The sequence below is a fragment of the Zingiber officinale genome, chromosome 5B (assembly GCF_018446385.1).
Source record: "Zingiber officinale cultivar Zhangliang chromosome 5B, Zo_v1.1, whole genome shotgun sequence".
NCBI lineage: Eukaryota > Viridiplantae > Streptophyta > Magnoliopsida > Zingiberales > Zingiberaceae > Zingiber > Zingiber officinale.
This window is the reverse complement of record NC_055995.1, coordinates 61684775-61705528: the sequence shown is the minus strand read 5'-3', so window position 1 is coordinate 61705528 and position 20754 is coordinate 61684775. Positions and strand designations below refer to the sequence as shown.

Below are 20754 nucleotides of genomic sequence, written 5' to 3'. Positions count from 1 at the left end.
ACAAAACATCTGGATGAGTTTAAATTGCCCAAATTAGCCATTTGATATATCTAGGACCTTGCACACTAAGAAATCCATTCAAAATGTCAGTTATCAAATATTCAAAGTTCATAGTTTATTAAGGTGAAAACACCTTATCAACCTAGCTAATATGACTAAATTGACCTTTTGAGCTCTCTCATGTTCAAAGTACTTAAAGCAAACCATCTATAATCTTAAATGATCAATTTTGATAGCTTATGACCATTAAAATATTTTAGCTAAAGCATTTTGATGGATCATAAATTGAGAATATTAGATAAAATTGACCATAATCCCAACCCCAATGTTAGTGCAACAACAAGTCTTTTTACACTTTTACCGAAATGAACTCAATGAAAAGGGTGAATGGATCCTTAGAATGGTGACAAATGCATTGAGTTGAATAAGAGTAAGAAAAGGGAGCTTCTCCTTCCTATGTCTCTTTAGTATACTACCATGAAACAAGGTGAAAATCAATGAGGAATTGCACCTTTTGAAATATGTGATTTTAAGTGATAACAAACTTATGCATTTAATAATGAATATACTTACTTGTCATTAAGTGAAATTAAAAAGGGTAATATAGTAAAACTTTGAAAATTACGAGGACATGAAATAATTTTAAATTACATGGGTTAATGTGAAATGTTTCCTTAAAAATTATTATTATTATTATTATTATATGGCAATGTGGATCAATTGATGTCCCCTGTTATCTACACGAGTTCTGTACCCCCACAAACATCGGGGTCCTGCAGAGGCTTGAGCCTCCATGTGGGCCGGGACTTCTTCCTCCAATCCGTCCATCGACCCAAGGGAGCTTTGTGTCGTCAAAGAAAATTCAATCCCGGTCGGCCTTTTTTAAGTTCGTCTCTCATGATCTGTCACCGGCGTGATTGAGCAGGAGCGCCGGGGGACATAGGCAGAGATGGGCGCCGTTCGAGGGGTGCTCCTTGATGAATCCGTGCTACTGTCGGACGACGGAGACGATGGCCCTTTGCTGAAGCCGGGAGCAGAGGCTGTGCTTCGACGGCTTCGTTATTCCGATCTGAGAGTGGTATGACACCTCTCCGAAGAAACTCATTTTTGAGTGGGATATTTGGTCCCGGAGTAGTCGATTTCCTGAAAATTTCTTGCTTCTTTATGAGCTTTAAGTCTGCATTTGAGCAAATTCTACTTATTTCCTTTAGGTTGCTGTTTCGGTTTATTCCTTTGTGTGTTCTTTTTGTGATGTGTGCGCTGCAATTGGTCATCGGAGGGATTAGAAAAAAATATATACAAATTCCATTTTTTCCCCTCCTTTTTCACTTTGTTGTTTAGGAGCTGCAGCTTGTGGATTTCTGTAATTAACGCCGTGAATTCTTGCATGCTTTTGTTCTGAAGTTAAACCTTGTTGGAATTTCTATTGCATTCCCGACAATGTTCTTTCTCGTACGTTTCTAGTGAAAACTTTCAAAATGGTGATTTGCATGCATGCTTGTCACTGTGGAATTGATCAAACATTCATGCTTTTTACATGATTGTGTGGTCTACTGGCATGATCTTTTGAGTTCCTTTTTCAGAAGTATTGGAATGTTAAATATGGACGTTAATGCTTAAGATCTAAGATACAATTGCTTGGATGGACTTTGGTAGCACTGACACATAACTACCAGTCAGATGGGAAGAGAAAAATTAAAATTCAGAAAGAAAGTACTAGGATCCAATTTAGGATAGGGAGTGTCAAAGACGGCAAAAATTAAATTCTAGAAAATGCAAAATTAAGAAGCCTATGAATGGAATATGATATGACTTTTATATTTTAGTCATTATTTCTTAGATAACTCTGTTTATTCTCTTGAACTATTAGCATCTTATTTTATTGTTTTGCATAATATATATGGTAAAAATCTAAAAGTAACATGATGTTGAATCATTTATTCAATTCCATTTTTAGGTATCCAATTAGTTTCTGCCATGATTAATTTCATATAGGTCCCTAATCTAATTGATGCTTTAGAAAGTAAGAGAGGACCTTGTATAAATTTATTACTCATATTTCTTTATATTTCAAATGTAGAAAATAGTTTGGTAAGAAAAATAGAATTAGATAAAATACCATGTAAGTTTGAATTATTCTTCATTCCTAAACAAAATTTCTTTATTGGTAGAATTTGTATGATATCTAGGATAGTACTAATTTTATGATTAACCATATAATGTCTTATATGATTAGGTTTATAAAATAGTATTGTGGTTAAAGTGAGGTGTCAAAGTACAGCTGAGAGGTGTCAAAATTAGATGAATAGACAAAAACTTATTGCCAGCTATTAACTGATGTTGTACTAGATTTTATTCTTATCTGTTTAAATGTGTAGAATATATGTTTCTTATCATCCTTATTTCACATTATTGACTTCTTGTTGATTGTTGTAGAATCTCATCGTTTTCCTGCTTGTAAAATTCCATGTATCTTAATTAGTGACTTTTTTCTTTTCAGGACATAATTGTTACTTGTTTCATTATGAACTATTAGTGCTTGTTGCAAGTCCTTTAGACTTGAAGTAATTTTATACCCATTTCACTTGGTTTCCAGGGGTTTTGCCATGATGGGGAAGTCTCAGCCCAAAAGGTGAAGACATTGAAGCACATGGAAAACTTTTCTCGGTGTTGTCTTAAGAAACAATTGTTAACCTGCATGCAACAACCCGTTTTTCCATTTGATAAGAGGCGGCAATCTTCTCAAATTTTACCTAACTATTAAAGCCATACTTGTAAAAATTGTGCAAATTATCACTCAGAGAAGCTAATATGCTTTGATAAACACTAATATTTCATTCAAGCAAAGATATTTGTATATCTATCTTCTGGTTTGTAGCTTCTGGAGATATCTGTTGAGTAAATTCTATGGTGTCTTCATTTAGTCAAGCTGGTACATTAAATTGGTGACAAACCAATGCTTTTTGATAGGTATAGAAAAAAATGTAGTGCCATACTTTACGCTTGTTTTTGATTTCATTGTGAACTGCTCACTCTAAATACATAATGGAATATTTGAATTCTTTTTTTCTGAAAGGAAAAGTGTTACAACTTTGGTCTTTATTTATTATAAATTGTGATATTTGATTGTGCAGTTTGTTTTTGCCTGACTGATTTGTTTTGTCTAGTCAACATATGTGGTCAGAATTCTATGTTGCTTCGTCTCAAATTAGAATGTATTAAGATGCATCATTGGATTTTGAGATAGAATGTGGCATAGATCTAGTATCAAGATAATTCAAAATAAAACCCAGATTTTGGTTCTTCTCCATGTGTATGGACTGTGAAATGTTGCATTCTTGGTAAGGGAATTGATCTGACTATTTCCAGTTCAATTATTCATCCAGTATTCTTGTGTATGAATTCTGCATGCTATCAGTTCTCCATTCTCAAATTGATAACCACCACATGGGCGCTCAACCTATAAAGTAATCATTCCCTTCCTCTTGCTATTTATTCCTCTATGACTTACTTGTGGATGTTGGGAAGGACCTCAATGTGCACTTTTATGGTTTAAACATCTTCTCACAGTCTCAAACTAAGCTTTAACCATGGGCAGAATTTCAGATGAGAAAAAGCCAAAGACCCATGAGGCACAATCTTTTCACAAATAAGTCAACTATACAAATTCAGCTGATGCAATAGAGAATAATAAGTATGAGCTCAGAGTTGTTTTGAAACCAATACACTGATAATGGATAGCCATCTATCCAAAAGCTTAAGCTAGTAGGAAGGGTTTTGTTTGTAGATTTGTGATCTAAAATTATATATTCCATTTCAAATTGCCTTAGCAGTTCACCAGCAGAGTTAAGTTATGCAAATGTAGCTCCTCTCTTTAGTTTCCATGCCCCTGTTTTATCTTTTACTTTGGTTGGTTGCTTTAGTGATCACTTATACATGGAATGAAATTTCATATGTTTGCAATGTGTCTTGACAATCGGAAACCTATATACTAGTCAAACAAGGTTTTATTATGCTAATTCTTCATATGATTTTGTTTATTATCTAAAGCTCTTAATCCTTTCAAGAAGAATTTGATGTTTCTGTTTGCCCTTTCTTACAATAGGACAAATTTGTCCGTTGTTGAATACAGGCTGGAAGTTTTCTACTTTCCTCTATAAAATGTTTCTTAGGGTTTTAACTGGGTAGATTTCAACCTTTGTTTTAGGGAAAACAAGTTTTAATTTCTCTATCTACCTTTTTAGGCGGCATTTCTCCAGAAGACAGCAAGAATGCACTCCTATACTTGCATCTCACTTACTGCTCCAGATATAATAAATTCATTTAACCAAGTGTTGCTAGAATGGGGCATAGCTGGAGATGGATGTTTTTATGTTACTTCCAAAAAACATGAAGCAGCTGCATATGAGATTGTGGGACAGAGTTGGGTAATTGTTCATATAGGTAAGAATGGATATGGGAATCATTGATATCATAATTTAGATTAGAATGCCAATGCTATCTTGTTTGCAACCTTGATGCAATTTTTCTTTCTTTTTAATGTTGACTGCTGACTAGCTGCTATTTTTTTCAAAAAATAAACTAGTCTTTATTGTTTCAGGTGTCGACTGCTGTTATACAACAAATAATGAGTTTTTATTTATTGAAAAGTTGGAACAACTGCCCCTTGCTATTTGCTGTTTCACTAAAAAGGTTATTCCAAATTCTGCATTCATCATATTCACTTACCTTTGGTTATTTTCTTTGGTGCATTGCTTTATTTCTGCCTTTGAATGTAAATAGTTATTTTTTTTTTTGCATGCTTCCAGGCATTGAAGAACCTTTCATTACTTATCATTGGCTATTTAATGAAGCCTTCTCGGGAAGAAGATTTTGCAAAGGCAGCTACTCTGAATTCTGAACAAGTAGGATTAAGTAGTTAAAGGGATAAAAACTTCATTTGATATGTTTTCTTGCTATTGACAGAGGGGTGCATTTCCCATGTATCCTCCCAAGAACAGATTGATGTTTGTCCCTCTCAGTTTTGAATTTCCTTTAGAATCCCAACTACAAGTGGTTGATGCTGTCCTTCACAAAGCAACTGATGAAATCATTAACTTCAAGCCCAACACCTCAACTGAATTTTCCGAAGGGGTTTCATTTTCAACAGGAATGCGTGAGCTGGAGAGGTGATTTCCCTTATTGATATATGTGAATGAAATTTAAACATTCTCATGCTTTATAGTCAAATTGCAACATATTTCATATTGTGTAAGATTGTTACACTTTGACAAGAATCAACATATAGCGTGTATGAAGGCCTGAGGGGGTAATTCCTTGATCGTAAAATTACCTAAAAGATTGGTCAATGTATGAAATGTGATGGAGATCTTAAATAGTAAAAGGCAAGAAGAATCTTTCAATGTTACCTCTTGGTCTTTACTCTTTACTGCAGCTTGTCCCGTGTAACCTCTTGATCGTTCTTTTAGATTCATTTTCTATTTAAATTTTTTTGGAGATATAAGTTAGCATGTACCATCAAATGTCAGAATTGTGATTTTCACATTTATTTAATATTTATTAGATAAATAAATCCCTTCCTGTACAAACCAATTTTACTGATAATAGTTGCTGCAACTGTGATAGGTTTTAAACCATTCTTCAAAACCTGTGTTGTATCTCATGGATGATAGAACACAGGAACTTTGGTTTGGTTTTAAATTGATGATTGTCCTAGTTAATTAGCGCAAGTAGTATTAGATCGTTGTTGTTTGTTCTCTGACTATTTTCATCTTTGTGCAGATTTATCAAGGACCATCCTGAATGTTGCCTGATTGATCCTCTAAAGAATATATACCCTTTGTTAGATAGGCACCAGATCCAACAAATTCTACTTGGATTGCAGGAAATCAACATGCAAGATCACTGCAGACTACGTGCACCTTATTTTTTAAAGGTCCACTTCTTAGAGTTATACTTTTTTGCTGCATACATTGTTTATTGCAATAAGATAAAACCAGAAAAGGTAACTGTCAGGCAATACTTGCACCTTAATAGCATGTCTGGTTCTAAAAAGTAGCAGTCTAATACATGTAATCCATCATCTATTGTGGTTGCCACATGCCTTCTTCTACAAACTGCATCGTACACTCTAAAGCTGGCAGTCCATTGGATGTATGTACAAGAAAAGTATGCCAAGAGAGCATCCTACATAACTAAAAATCTTGGTTTTAATGATCTTATACAAGTTGCTAAGATTATGTTTATCATACATTACAATAATGCAAAATATGATTTCAACTATCCACTTAATCATTTCATCATTTCCAATGTGTCTAAAATCGTCTAAAAGTAAGAGCATTCTAAGCATTTTTAGGGTTGTAAACAAGCTAAGTCGAGCCAAACTTTGTGTTGTTTGAGCTTGGCTTGATTTCTATTGTATGAGTTTGAGCTTAGTTCAGCTTAGCTTGAACTTGGTGCATTTAAATGTTATCAAACTCAATAATTAAGCTTGTTTGATTCTTTGAACCTTTGGTTGGTTAGTGAGCATGGTTTTATAAGTTGTTTGTTCATTTTGAAAGATTTCTTGGTTATTTACAAGGTTGATAAGAACTTTGTTCATGAACATGGTTCACAAGTTTCGTTCCTACACATTGTTCATGAATAGGATACAATTTTTGTTTATGAGTATTAATGAGTTAAACACATGTGTTTGATGTTGTTCATTTAATTTAATGAGTTGTCCAAACTTGTTCATTTAATTAACCTTGCGTATATTAAATGAACATAAATAAACTCTTACCTAACCTATGAATGTTTGATTTGTTTATAGCCCTAAGCATTTGAGACCTTTAGGATAACAAAATTTTTGTGCATTTTTTTCTTTTCCCAATTACTTTATGAAAGTTGAAATGTAAGTGCAAATACAATTCAACAAGAAAAATAATAGCAAACTGGAATACCCTAGCTCTTAGCATGGTTGTAGTTACATGTGTTTATTAGATGTATATTTTATACAGATCAAACTGGGATAACCTAGCTTAGAATCTTAGCATGGTTGTAAATATATTTGTTAAAGAGAGGTATATTTTGTTGATATGAGACTGCGATACCCTTGCTCAGAATCTCAGTATGGTTGTAATTTGATTTGTTTATTAGATGCTTGTATTATGCCCTATTACTGTATATTTATACCAATGCAACAATTTTAAATAATAATGGTAAACTTTAAATTGAAGGAGAGCTTTACGCAACGGTAAAGTTGTTGCTTTGTGACCTAAAAGTCACGACTTCGAATCCCGAAAGCAGCCTTATGCAAAAAGCAGGGTAAGATTGTGTACAATGGATCCTTTACTGGACCTGTATAGTGAGAGCTTCATGAACCGGGCTGCCCTTTTAATGGTAAACCTTAAATTCTTTTCCTTTGTATGTAAACACTAGAAGCATTTATTGAATAGAGTGTTGGATAGTTAGAAAAGTGGTGTGGGTTTACTAGGAAAGAGAAATTAAAAATATTAATCATGTGGATGTACTTCCAATAAATGATAAAATGCGAGAAAATTTATTAAGATTCTTTGGCATGCTCTAAAGGCACTAATTGATACTATGATAAATATAACCAATTATGGTTGAACATGTGAGGCAGATGGAGATCAATGATTAATATTATGGTATAATAGAGTTGAATAATAATATAAATTCCCTTGCAGCTAATCCCCATATTTGGGACTCAACTTGTTTATTGTTGTTTTTATCTTGAGCATTCAGTTTCACAAAATTTGCTCCATTGCAGTAGGTGTTTACCTATAGAAAGTGGGTAAGATCAGAGCCATGGTTTGAAATCTCATATTGTGCTAGGCGAAACGGTTGAAACATTTCGTTATGATAAGTTACTACTAGACATTGAAGCAAGATCTCCTATGTCATTGTATTGATCACCTTGATAAGTATCATTTCATATTAACATTCGACACCCATTGACATGGTAAAATTGTCATTATTTTTTTTGGTAATTTGTCTCGACACAAAATAATGTTAAAATTGGAACATTCCAAGTGAAGCAAATATTGAACTATATATAGTTGCTTATCTTTTTTCTTTTTCTTCTTCATCTCTTTCTCCTACCTCTAATTTGCCGCTGATACCATACATTGGAACATTGACACAATACCAAAATAGTATCATTCCTGTCAAAGACCAAAACATCAACACTACTGAAGTTTTGAACTTTGATCAAATCTTTTGGCACATTGGGGCAAAACCCCACCCTTGACTAACTGGCTATATTCACATGTCTATATGAAACTTACTGCTTCCATGAGGACTTAATGGTTCTCTATTTCTCCAATGTTTTGTATTTTGCATGAAGGCTATACCGACTCCTTTGCTCCTGCATTGCATCCGAAGGGAAATATCCCAATAATGTTAATGGAAACATAATCCAAAGCAATAGTTCCAAGCTGATTGGTCTCCATCATATTCCTTATTTGAGAAGATTAAAATGAGATTGAGTAAACCTGCAATGACCACTATATTGTTGTGTAAAGTGCCATTGCACTGCTATTAATGTGAGCTTTTCTGTGTGTGCATTCTCCACTGTCTATTCTTGTGTCACTCTTTTGCTTATTCCATAGCTATTTGTCGGGTGTAGCTATTTATTCATTAAAATGATTAACTTGGTAACATAATTACTACAATCAAGACAAGTTATTACATGCTTGCAAATTTTGAGTTGTGTTTTGTTGAAATAAGCTTTGATAGGTTTCAGCACCAGTTTGTCTTTCTTTGGATGCTTCAAAGAGAAATTTCTGTTCAACTCTGTGGCCGTGCAACATTCTACTTGGAAGCCAAGTGTCAACACCTGGGATAAATCTTTTATCCAAGATAGTGTTTCTGAAAGTTATCAATAATATGAAAGAGACCCTTGATCACATATATGCCAATTCAATTGTTAAGAGCCAATGAAGAAAGGGTAACAAGCACTTATTCATATCTCTGCTAAAGGATTAGTTATCCCTCTTATTCAACATGGAGGATATTATCCTTTACAGAGTTATGACAGGAACCACAATGCAGATTTTAGACCTCGAACTATAGGCTTATCTTGTTTTTGTTTCACATCCATGTCACAGGAAGAGTAGAGCTATTGTTGTCAGATTCAGAAGGACAACATTTGATCCTTACTTAGCTATTATTTTTTTATTTGAAATGTTTCAGATTTAAATTCAATATGCTGATGCTTGATTGTGCAGATTGATGCTTTTAATGAACCTAACCTGAGGGATCAACTATCAGAAGCTAATTTATCATTCCCCATCATTGTGAAGCCACAAATTGCATGTGGTGTTGGCGATGCGCATAATATGGTAATTTGGTTCCTTTTCAGCAATAATATAGTGATCAATTTCATTTAGTAGATTCTAGGAAAGTGTAATTTGGTGACGTCTTATTGTTGTGACAATTTTGAATTTCATTTGAAATTTATTATCTGTAAAATTTATTTAATGTGAGTTATCATTCATCGGTATTGGTTCCTCATTTTTTTTTCAACTAGACTTTGTGCTTCTTTTCCAGGCTTTAGTATTTAAGTTTGAAGACTTCAAAGGACTTCATGTTCCTCTTCCTGCTATTCTTCAAGTAATTATCTGAATTTCCCTTTTTCTCATTCCTTTCACAGAATTTGCTTCTTTCAATAATATAGGTTAGTAACATAGGGTTATAGATAATTTATTATTTTGATGTGCTGATGAAAGTTTTATTTCTTTTTTGTGCTGAGATTGTTTGAGACAGGGCCACCAAAGTTTATTACATGTAATTATACAATACAAGAGAGCACAAGGTTTCAAATATCATTCTATGTTGAAGCTTCATGTTGAAGCTTCAGTCTCCTATAATTTCCTTCCACTTAGCTTGCTTAGTCTCGTGCATAAGCCCATAAGATGTTATAAAGTCAATTTAGTTAAGATTTAGATGCATCAAGTTGCAAAAAAAGTAACAAAAATCTTTAGTAGGTATATTTCCTAATATCAAAATGAATGTAGTGGGAGTATTGTTCTTGTAGTGTCCTACTAAGATTAATCCTATTATATTGTTAGGACATCTAGTTCTTGAATTAATCTTTTCTACATGTCCATAATTATATTGTTGCTACCATTGGGGGTTGACTTAAATTGATAGAATTGAAACTAGCACAGTTATAGGTGAAAGATATAGATATGTCATATGTGTCATTTACTTCAACTCTGAAGATTCTTTATTGTTGCTAGTGCTCTGATTAGTGCATCTTCACTCCTTTTAGTGATTGATAAGCGAAATGTAAAGATGAGCCATTAGAGGACAATCTTTATATTTCAATGGGCATTGTCTATTTATGCTTCTCTTTCTCTCTCTTATATTATTAATGCCAATGAAATTGAAGGATTAGAAGAAAATTTTCCTGTCTTGGTCTGTTTCAGACAATAGAAACTGAGGTAGGCCTTGTCTCACTTGAGACCACTAAAACTATGTTGGCATGAGTGAAGCAGTAACATTTGCTCTTGCAGACACAATACTGATATCAACCCACAATCAAAATGATATTGATCAACACTTGAAACCATGAAAGAGCATATGAGCAGCATTGGAATAGGGGCTGATTATCCCCAGTGAGTAGTAGGAAACTTGAATGAAAATTGTTTGACCGTGGGTGGCCCATCCATCCGATAAACAATTAGCCAATCAAATACATTGTAGGAACTCTTAAGATTTTTATTGATCTCCCTTTCTATTTTGGCAGGCATGTTTCTGCCCAAGATAATTTGTTTAATTTGGTTTGATCTTGAAACCGTGATAGATTTGTTAGGTATTAGATTTATTAGGTTTAGTCCCATACTAATGCTTCTAGATTAGGGTTTTATAAATACTATATAAGTATTTCTTACCCACTTATGAAGCAAGCCAATATTCCCTCTCTAACAAATGTGTTACTGATAATGGGATGTTTGTCATCTCTCTTTGTTACCAATTATTTGACCTTTTTAATCGAGAGCTTCACATGTTCTGATTATGCAGGAATATCTGGATCATGGATCTTTAATATACAAGTTCTATGTCCTGGGAACTAATGTTTTCCATGCTGTTAAGAAGTCTATGCCAAATGCCAGTTTTCTAGTCTCTTCGCAAGAGAAAAATGGTTTAAAACCAATCACCTTTGACAGGTGCAACTAATAAGTATCATCTACATTTATCCTCCTGAAAGAAACAGAAAGGAAGTTGAAGTCTCGATGGGCAAACACCTAATATTTGGTTTCTTTCTGTCAAACAGTTTGAAATCTCTTCCAGTTGCTACTGATGACCAGTTCTCAGTAGACAGACTTAAAGGTGGCAAAGAACTGGATGTGGACCTTGTCAATAGTGCTGCTAGTTGGCTGAAGATAAAACTTGATCTTACCATTTTTGGATTTGATTTGGTTGTAAGTAATAATTCTTTATCAGTAAACTCGATTTGAGGCCTTAAATTTTGTGGTATAAAGAAAAAGAATATCGAAATCTGTATCATGACTTTTTAGCTCTTTCAAGTTGGTAGCTTCAATGGATTACTTTGATCATTTTTCTTACTTTAAAGGGGATTCACACTGTACTTTCCATTTACAGATTCAAGAAGATAGTGGAGACCATGTCATCGTTGACTTGAATTATCTACCCTCTTTTAAGGAAGTGCCCAATGCTGATGCCATACCTGCATTTTGGACTGCCATTAGGAGTTCATACGAGTCAAGGAAGACAAACTGAATAGCTGACAACTCCATCGCACTTCATCGAACCAGATACTGGTAGTGGAAAATTTGGCAGGTCAGTTTAAGATATTCTCAGTTATCCGTCACTTGTCAATTGAATTCTATCATTTTGGAGAAACTCAAGACAGCCTTTGGTTATTTTTCATTTTTATTTTCATTTTATGAGAAAAGGAAAAATATTGTTTGGTTGACAATTTTCACATTTGTCTTCTAGAAAAGAAGATATCATTTTATGCGAAAATAGAGATTATCTAAAAGTCATTTTCTAAGAAAAGAAAAAACATACATTTTTCAGAAAATGAAAATGAAACTAAATGCACTCTTAGCTTTCTCACATGGTCCATTACTCATATGCCTGGTAACAAACAATATGCATGTGAAGACTCTTATAATGTCTTGCATCCTTTATTAATAAAAACATAAGCAAGTGGTACAAAAATATGGTATATGCTTGTGCTAATTGATGATGCATATGTGAAAGGATGCCATGAGAAGGCGTCGTAGCAACTGACAGAACCTTTTGATCAAACTCATGAGAAACAAAGTAGAAGATTGCAATAAACACAAGTGATGGTAGATGTACGGAGAGAAGGGAAGAAGATCAAAACTAGGAGATGGTCAGGGTGCATGGGACAATCGTAAAACAAAAGGGACCTTGTGCACACAAACCCATGAGACAACTTACATAAACCTAAAAAAAATACTGAAAAACAATTACCCACCATAAGAGACCTAAATTCTTTAACCTAGCTATGCCTAGTTTACTTCGACCTGAACGAAGCACACTTTCAAATTTGTGGTATGACTCAATTACTTTTGCCAGATTCGTGCTAGATAGCTTCACTGCTTGGTTGAGGTAGTTAATCGAGTGAGTTTATGTCTCGATCCTCATCAAAAGGTACAGCAGAATGTTCTTCCAAACTGGTGTGTATATATATATAAAACTGCAAAAGGTAATATACTTCTAATGATTTTTTCTCTGTCTTCTTCAAGAAAAAGTTCATGTTCATTTCTTTTTCAAGAAAAAGTTCATGTTCATTTAGGGAAGAGGAGGGTTTCAGTTTGAATAGAATGAAGACATCATTAGGGCAAATTGCAGATAGGGTAGATTATACATACGTTCGACTACCTTTTCTGAAATAAACCTTAAAGAGATTCAAGTTCCTTCAAAATTCCAAAAATTCAAGCCAAACCGGATAACTTTTGATCTGATTTTTGATCAACTGTGTTCTTTTTAACATCCATGATGGAAAAGACTTTTTGTTGCCCACTCAAATTGATGTCACTGATGGCACTTTTTTCTGCAGGTTTTAGGCTTAGTTGATCAATAAAGGGTGACATTAACCACCATGTAGGCAAGATTTCAGCTCACACATGGCATATCATCTGGCGAGATGTGCTATTTCAGAAGGTTCAGATATTGGAGCTTCGAATGCATGGAAGTAGTTTTCCTAAATTGTCACAATAAGAGAGATTAAACTAGACAAAGCATGTGTTTCGGAATTAATTGCCTATATATCAGAATTTGATGCTGAACCCAATCTATGAAAAGAAAGGTGGCTACATGATGAGTTTGCAAAGTATCTGCATTTGAAAATCAAATATTGATAAACATGAAATGATTTCTTTATTAATGATAAGCATGCCACTTTATTGACAAGATGGAAACAAACTACTAACAATGGCAAGTTGCTCTAATGCACAAATAAAGTTGAACCATAACATTTACTTGTCGGCCTCTTTGAATTTGGCTACCAATCTCATTTCAAATGTAACCACTAAAACCTTAAAAATGATGACTAATCAACCTGATTTCACAATTGTAAACAATGCTGTTAATCAAGCCAAACTTCTCTTTTATTGTTTCAAGCAAGAACCAGGCTCTATTGGAACGGCACGCCCTAGTCCTGCCAATGGTGCAGCAGCAATCCCCCTCTGGTTAAGCAAACACCTAAATCGAGCCAATCTTCCCGTGACTCGTGTTGGATCATTTGCCAGTTTCTCGAGAGGGGTCCATAGTCGCTCTTCGGGCAAATTCAAAGAACACAATTCAGTACTTTTATGGAACAAATGAGCATAGATGCAGAATATCGACAAAGTAAGTTGTTGGCAGATAACTAAACTCAAAAGAGCTAAAAAACAGCCATCGAGGATTTTGGGTGAAGGAAATATGAGAACTAAAATTTCAACACTTTACCAGCAGCAGCTGCAGCGCGCGGCCATATAGTTTGCTCTATATCAGAGGCATCAATATGCTCTCCCCACATGCATACCTCACCGCCGATAACTCGTTTTTGTTCTTCTGGTTCAGTGATGTTTATGAGTGGTTCATTCATATAGAACCCCTCCCAGGTAGCATCTAAGTGATCCAAATACCACTTGTCTTGGTTGCTCACTATGCATCTCAGTCCAGCGGCGACCACCTTCTTTGCTACTCCACCGCCGAGCCTATAAACGGTTTCAAGGAATTACATTATAGATCATAGGCCATTGAATCTCTGAGTGTCAACAATCACAAATCTAACACCCCAACCAACTAAGCTAATTCACACCTTCATTTAACTAAGCTAACACCCCAACCAACTAAGCTAATTCACACCTTCATTTAACTAACATAGCAACCAACAAGCTGTAGATAGTTGCTTTAGTTAGATGAGATAACTTACAACTATTAGAGTATGTACGCCAATTGCCAATATAAGAACATCTCTTAATTTACTATTAATTAGAGATGCATACCAGTTATGGACTACAGTTTCGGGGTTCAGTTGTCTCCCAAAGTTGTTGAAAGTTTCCTCCCTGTAGTTGAGAACACTAAAGGTTAGACCGTTAGAGTACTACCAGGGTTTGCCACTTTGGAATACAAGGCTTCATACCAATTGACGACTTCATATCCATGTGATATAGCTATTTTTTGTGCTCGTAAAACAAAGTACTTGTAGGCTTCGGATTCATTCATCCCATGTTTGTTCAACCTGCAACAAAGATGTCAGATGGGGATTGTTAAGTGAATCATAAAACAGTCCATATGGTAAAGGAACATTTCGTGATGAAATATCGAGATAATTAAATAAATACTTGTATTACTGGATACATTAACCCATTTTGAAAAGAGACTTTTTAGTTTGCTTCAGCTGATTTAACTCGGCAGACATGAGATTGTTTGGGTTTTTTTTTTCACAGAAAGGGATTGAAGTATGGAACCTTGTCAATTTTCTCCTACATTGACAAAAGCTAGTGTGCAACAATGCAATTGCTCCTGCATTGTTTTGTTTAACTAATGCAATTGCTGCATGCTTAAAAATGCATCAATGTGGATATAGTTATTTTCCTTGGTGGTCACACAAGCTAGTGTGCTTGAACTGATTAACAATGAAGAATATAAGAAAGAAATTTTATGAGAAAATGTGATGATTGATAACTACAAACTGCGATTCTTTTCGCTTACACTACCAAGACTTTTAATGACATAGGTATACCATTCTTTTACATGAGGGGTATTGGACCAGCAACCTGCAGTTTACAATAAAAAATGCACAAGTTAGATATCGAAACTTAAAATTATGTATCTTAATTTTTGGTTTCTAACTAAAACATAGAAGAGGGCAAAAGAAGCAAAATGAAAGAGTAGGTTACTTTGAAAATAACAAATGCATGAGAGGACATGGTTAATCCTGTTATAAGTAATAGAAAGTATTCAAGCTTACTTGTGTTAACTTCGTCGCCTCCCAAGTGGACAAACTTGAACTTGAAAATCTTTGAAAAATCTGAAAATATTTAGCCAAAGCTGAGTAGGTATTCAAAGATATATATAGGGTCTTTATTATTTAAGGAATCATTTGATTGCAGAAGGTCCAAATTAAGAGCAAGGTTTTTTGGTTGCATGATTATAAAATGAAATGATACCAACTATTTGGAAGAAAATATATTATAAGAAACATTCATACTGGGAGTGGAATATTTTTAGTTGAATAAATAAGAAAACATTTAATTTTGGGCAATGTTCATATATGCATTGTGCATTGATCTATTTGACGTAGGAATTTGATGCTACAGTGATCTCTTTTAATCAATAAGGATCCTAAAACTCTTCAACAGAAAACAAATTTGAATGTATTAAGGAACCTAACTAAACCTTATAACATATTAAGTAATAACACATTAACAAATATTAGTAATCTAATTTCATTGACTATATACAAAAAAAAAAGAAGAAAAATATGATTTTATTATTAATTGTAATCAAGTTTATATTAATAAATGATATTATTTGTATATTTCATTATTAATAATCAGATATGATACGCTGCTTAAGATTTTAGGACATTTATTCTAATATAAATATTTTCATTATATATATATATATATTCAACCTACACTTGAGTTTTTTTTTTTTCTAACTATTCGATCCATAAGAAATTAAGACAATTTTAAAACTAAGAAGTGCAGTAGAGAAAAAAAAGTAAAAACACAGTTCATGTTTATGCCAATTGTCTACTACTTCAAGAGAAATGATAGCTAAGTAGTAGCCTATGTGATGAGTTCTACTTGTGAAGGTGAGTGCCTAAATAGTCACCTAGTGCTTCTCGTTAGACATACTTCTTTGTAAATTTTCATTGAAGTTATGAGATAATATTTAAGGTTTTTGAGTGGCACCCTTAATGGTTTTAATGCGTAGAAGGTAGTCAGATAATAAACTATTGTTTCATGAGGCACTCGCTAAGCCAATGCCAATGTAGCTTCTGATAATATTATTCATATGGAATGTAAATGTCTATTGTGACAACTTGGGACATTTTGCTATTGGCGGAGGCAAAGCTATTGCATAGATCTTTGAAATCATAATGCATAAACTACATATAAGAATAAGGAAATGAATTTTACCCGAAAGAATTCCATCTATTACTTTGAATGTGAACTCGTTACTGACATCAAGTGGTTGATTGCATTCTGTTGATGGCCATAAAGCAGGATATCCGACACCCCTACATAATAGAAGAATAAAAATATTAACTGGTTTGGATCTAAAATCATAGAAAAAACCAATCATGTTGATTATATTAACGATGTAGTAGGCCGACTAGCTAGGACCATCACAAATAACCGATGAGAAATAACACTTTTTGAGAATTCATTATGTAGGTTTCATGAATTTCCCATCACTTCATTTTATCTTAATATGCCTGTTAAATATGAATTCAAGCTCTTTTATCTTAACAGCTAAGGAGGCTTATAGAATTGATATACCATGAGCGAGCATGGCCTGGAATATCAATCTCAGCCAAGACATTTATCCCCCTTCTTTGTGCATACCTGAAATTTTCACGAAGAATTAGTCATGTAAAACAAAGTTAATCCTGTAGAAGATCATGCTAATTCACAATAAGAGATGATAAACTAATACATGCACATGAAGCATTTATAAATGTGAGTTAGCATTCACTAATGCTCCATGAATTGTATTATTTGTCATATAAACAAAATCAAGAAGATATGGTCGTGTAACTTTCTAAATGTAATAGGCATTTGTAGTCATACTAGTTTGGGTCTATCAAACGAGAATATTGCTTTACTTTAGAAGATTTAGTTGCACGACATATCCTATCAATGCAAGTTGCAAATAATTTCATCAATGGCAATGCAGCACAAATAGGTCCTTATTCACTTCTCAGTTGGTACTTGTCCTTTCTAGAGTTTCAGCTATCAAGACCGTCTCTGTTGAGGTGCGAAAGGATAGCAGTAGTTAATAGAAGGTAGTTCAAATACTTGCCAAATCAGACCACCACACTATGAAAAGTTTCATTATTGAACCAGTAAATACTTACTGTACAATTTCAAGAGCATCAGCCACGGTGTATCGCTCGGAATAAGAATATGAGCCAGACCACAATCTTGGATATGATGGTATCTCCAAGGGGAAGGATTGCTCGTCCACAATATGCCAGTGAAGCACATTCTATATAAAATATGAAAAGAAAAAGAGAGATAGAAAATGACATCCAAAGAAAAATGACAAACAAAAATCTATAATAATGCTAGAACATTGGGGTGAAATAATTTATATGCTTAGGAGTAGAAATGTACCAATTTACTATATGCCATTGAATCGATAACAACTTTTATTACTGGTAGGGGTAGGTAATGCCGAGAGGTATCTGCATCATACAAAAATCATTAAGTATCAAAGATTCTTGCAAGAGGCTAGGCAACGAAAGGACCTATAGCAATTTGGGATTAGAGAGTAGTAGCTAGGGCAATGAAAGCGAAATCTTAGTAATCAATTTAAAAATTTATAAATAAGAGAATACAAATTCTCTTGATAAATATTACCAATAAGAAGTCCACGAAAAGGAAACCTTGGCTTATCAAAAATAGACCAAGGAGCTGCATATAATTCAACAATCCTCTTGTCAAAATTAAAGTGGCACAATTGGCTGAAAGTCTGCAAAATCACATGATCAAATAGTTGGTTAAAACAAAAAGAAGTTAAATCCTTCTCCAGTATATTCAGCTTAAATACCATTTCTTGAATGGCTTTAATTCAAGTTACCTCCAAAGCATGAAGTGCTCCATAAACTGTTTTTGCCTACAAATATTATACAAACATGTAAATTAAGTGTGTGCAATAGAAAAGAATGAGAAATTTATCCTTTAAACTAGAATAGTTGTTCAGCATTCATTTAAACTATAAAACAATCCATGTAAATTAATGAACAGTTAATCAAATTGGCATTCTTCTAAGTTAAGTCAATCTGATGACATTTCTCTTCTTTATTACTGATGATTGAGCTAGAGCTTGTTTAATTCCTGTGCCAATTAGGTAAAAACATAACTGTTTCATAGCAGGATAAAATCTGACAAGAAGATTTTTCCATTTATTGTTGCCTCATTGCCCAGTAGAGGGTCAATATTTACTAATGTCCATTGATTTTTTTTTTCTTCTATGTTGTAACTTGTGAATTTCAACCACCAATCTCATTTAAACTTGCCCAAAAAAAAATCAGTTCAAATTTTAGAGGAGTTATAATGATTTCCTACTGAATCTAAATTCCTCTTTATGACCTAATGTCCGCGTAGCATGTTTAATAGAGATCCATGTAGTAGGCATTGTTTTATTTGTTCTAACTAAAAATGATATGCTTTCGCTGAAATTTTCATTCTTGTGATGTCAATGCAGATTGGAAGCAAATTAATATAAAATGGCAAAGGAATTTTGAACAGGGACAAAGTTTAACTACACACCAGTTGAAAAATACATTTTGATCTTACATTTTCATTTTGAAGACTTTATATAGTCGGCCTTTTGTTTTCAGAGGCATAAGAAATCGTTTTGGAGGAACATAAGACAGAGCAGGACAAGAAATAAGACATGAATTGATGTGTTTCTTAAGTCTTTTATTGTTTCTGGAAGTTGTCTTGAAACAATAGAACACTTAAATATGGAGTTACAAGAAACACTTTGTGATGTTTATACCTCTATATTTGCATATATGAGACTTCCAACAGCAGGAACATGCAATTTATAGGACTCATTCACCCCAAATTTCAGCTGCAAAATGGATAAAACAATTCATCAGTAAGGCAAAGGATAAATATGCTAAACTGAATAATTATCATGCCAGTGATAATTATTTTCAAACTATTATGATTAACATCAAATGAAATGGTTAAAGAATCGCAAGCACATCATCTGCTGTTAGAATGAAGTCTGGCATCTCAAGATCATACCGAAGTTTAAACAATGAACAATCGACTAATAGAAGTTAGAAATGGAGAAGAATTATCTTACCACATCATCTGCTGAAGAAATAGCCACATTCAACCCAGCGAGCACCATCGAATTCGGAACTCGACCGTCAACGATGTGATTCACTTGTACCACATCGACCATCCTCTTGAAAGCTTCCTTCAACAGCGAGGAATCATCGGGGTACTTGCTCCCCTGCGTCGTCAACTTGAAATCCTTGCTCAAGGACAGCGTTCGCGAGCCATGGCTTACCGACTTGGGCATCGGCCAGAGGTTAACCGCTCCGTCTTCTCCGCCAAACGCCGCCTCGAAACAAGCAAGGAACCCGAGCAAGAGCAGGATTCCTCTCCCCCGATTTCCCTTTCCCATCAGCATTGCAAGCCCCAAAGGAGCAATTTTTACCCCCAAAAGGATGAAACTAGAAGAGCAAAACCGCAAGAAAGGCTCTAAAGAAGCGATTTTTGCTGCATTTCTGGCAATGAGGATGGCAAGAACGGATTTTTAAAGCCGGAAACGGAGAATTACAGCCGCATTGTAAGAGCGAGGACAAGAGAAGAAGAATAAAAAACAGCAAAGAAGTAATGGAAATCGAGCGACAGGTAGGAAACCAAGAGAAGCAAGGGGGAGATGCAAAGATAGAAAGCGAGAAGAGTGGCATTCCTAGAATGGAATCCTTTCAACAAGGCAACAAACAAAACATATATGGAATGTAACGATCCTGAATCCAAAAATTACTGCTTTTTCTTTTACACGTATGGTTTTTCCTATCAAACATTGACTCGTCATGTAAAATTACTGCATTTGAATAAGGAGATATTCAGCTTTAATTGCTGCAAAATTGCCTTTAAAAGCAAGGTCAATTTACATAATTTTGAAACCAAAGCAGGTTTTTTCAGTGAGGAAGTGATCAGTAGATGATTTTCAATTTCAGAAAACAAAAAAGAATGACTCTAGTGGAATTGTGAGAAGGCAGTTGGTGAGGTTACGACTCTATTGGCAAAAAAACCAGCTTGGATCATCTTTTACAGATTTAGTGTGGTGGATCTTGTCGGCGCAGTTAAAGATTGGATTATAGCTATTATTAGCTGGTGATCCACCCAATCTAACCGGCCGATATTTTTTTTATGATTAAATTAATTGAAAATCTAAGGAAACAAATAGCTATCATAATAGACAAGAATTAAAGAAAAAAAAATCTAGAAACAAATTAAATAATACTAAAAGATATAGCTGCTGAAATAATTAGAAACTTAC

The 20754-nt window shown here is 34.2% G+C and overlaps 2 protein-coding genes across 2 annotated transcripts; one reads left to right on the top strand and one right to left on the bottom strand.

The window, feature by feature from the left end:
* The first annotated feature begins 883 nt into the window (after nucleotides 1-883).
* LOC121984440 (inositol-tetrakisphosphate 1-kinase 6-like) lies at nucleotides 884-13304 on the top strand. Its single transcript, XM_042537368.1, has 13 exons — nucleotides 884-1078; nucleotides 2597-2632; nucleotides 4245-4443; nucleotides 4601-4692; nucleotides 4809-4880; nucleotides 4966-5168; nucleotides 5782-5935; nucleotides 9231-9344; nucleotides 9553-9615; nucleotides 11029-11174; nucleotides 11282-11429; nucleotides 11611-11808; nucleotides 13061-13304. Exons 1-12 carry the CDS (start codon nucleotides 950-952, stop codon nucleotides 11746-11748), a joined length of 1494 nt encoding a protein of 497 aa, XP_042393302.1. The 5' UTR covers nucleotides 884-949; the 3' UTR covers nucleotides 11749-11808; nucleotides 13061-13304.
* A 53-nt stretch (nucleotides 13305-13357) lies between these two features.
* LOC121984439 (beta-hexosaminidase 3-like) lies at nucleotides 13358-20447 on the bottom strand. Its single transcript, XM_042537367.1, has 14 exons — nucleotides 19543-20447; nucleotides 19228-19302; nucleotides 18304-18339; nucleotides 18084-18195; nucleotides 17838-17908; nucleotides 17579-17709; nucleotides 17001-17066; nucleotides 16638-16738; nucleotides 15461-15520; nucleotides 15233-15266; nucleotides 14630-14728; nucleotides 14493-14552; nucleotides 13951-14201; nucleotides 13358-13777 (listed from the first exon to the last, which is right to left on the bottom strand). The coding sequence occupies exons 1-14, from the start codon at nucleotides 19873-19875 to the stop codon at nucleotides 13611-13613; spliced, it is 1596 nt and encodes a 531-aa protein (XP_042393301.1). The 5' UTR covers nucleotides 19876-20447; the 3' UTR covers nucleotides 13358-13610.
* Nucleotides 20448-20754: the final 307 nt, after the last annotated feature.

Coding starts and splice junctions, on each gene's coding strand:
- LOC121984439 (XM_042537367.1), bottom strand. CDS start 19,875: ATGCTGATGGGAAAGGGAAATCGGGGGAGAGGAATCCTGCTCTTGCTC. Junction 15,267..15,460: donor AGGCGACGAAGTTAACACAA/GTAAGCTTGAAT, acceptor TGTAAACTGCAG/GTTGCTGGTCCAATACCCCT. Junction 14,729..15,232: donor ACCCCTCATGTAAAAGAATG/GTATACCTATGT, acceptor TCTTTGTTGCAG/GTTGAACAAACATGGGATGA.
- LOC121984440 (XM_042537368.1), top strand. CDS start 950: ATGGGCGCCGTTCGAGGGGTGCTCCTTGATGAATCCGTGCTACTGTCG. Junction 5,169..5,781: donor GGAATGCGTGAGCTGGAGAG/GTGATTTCCCTT, acceptor ATCTTTGTGCAG/ATTTATCAAGGACCATCCTG. Junction 11,175..11,281: donor AAACCAATCACCTTTGACAG/GTGCAACTAATA, acceptor TCTGTCAAACAG/TTTGAAATCTCTTCCAGTTG.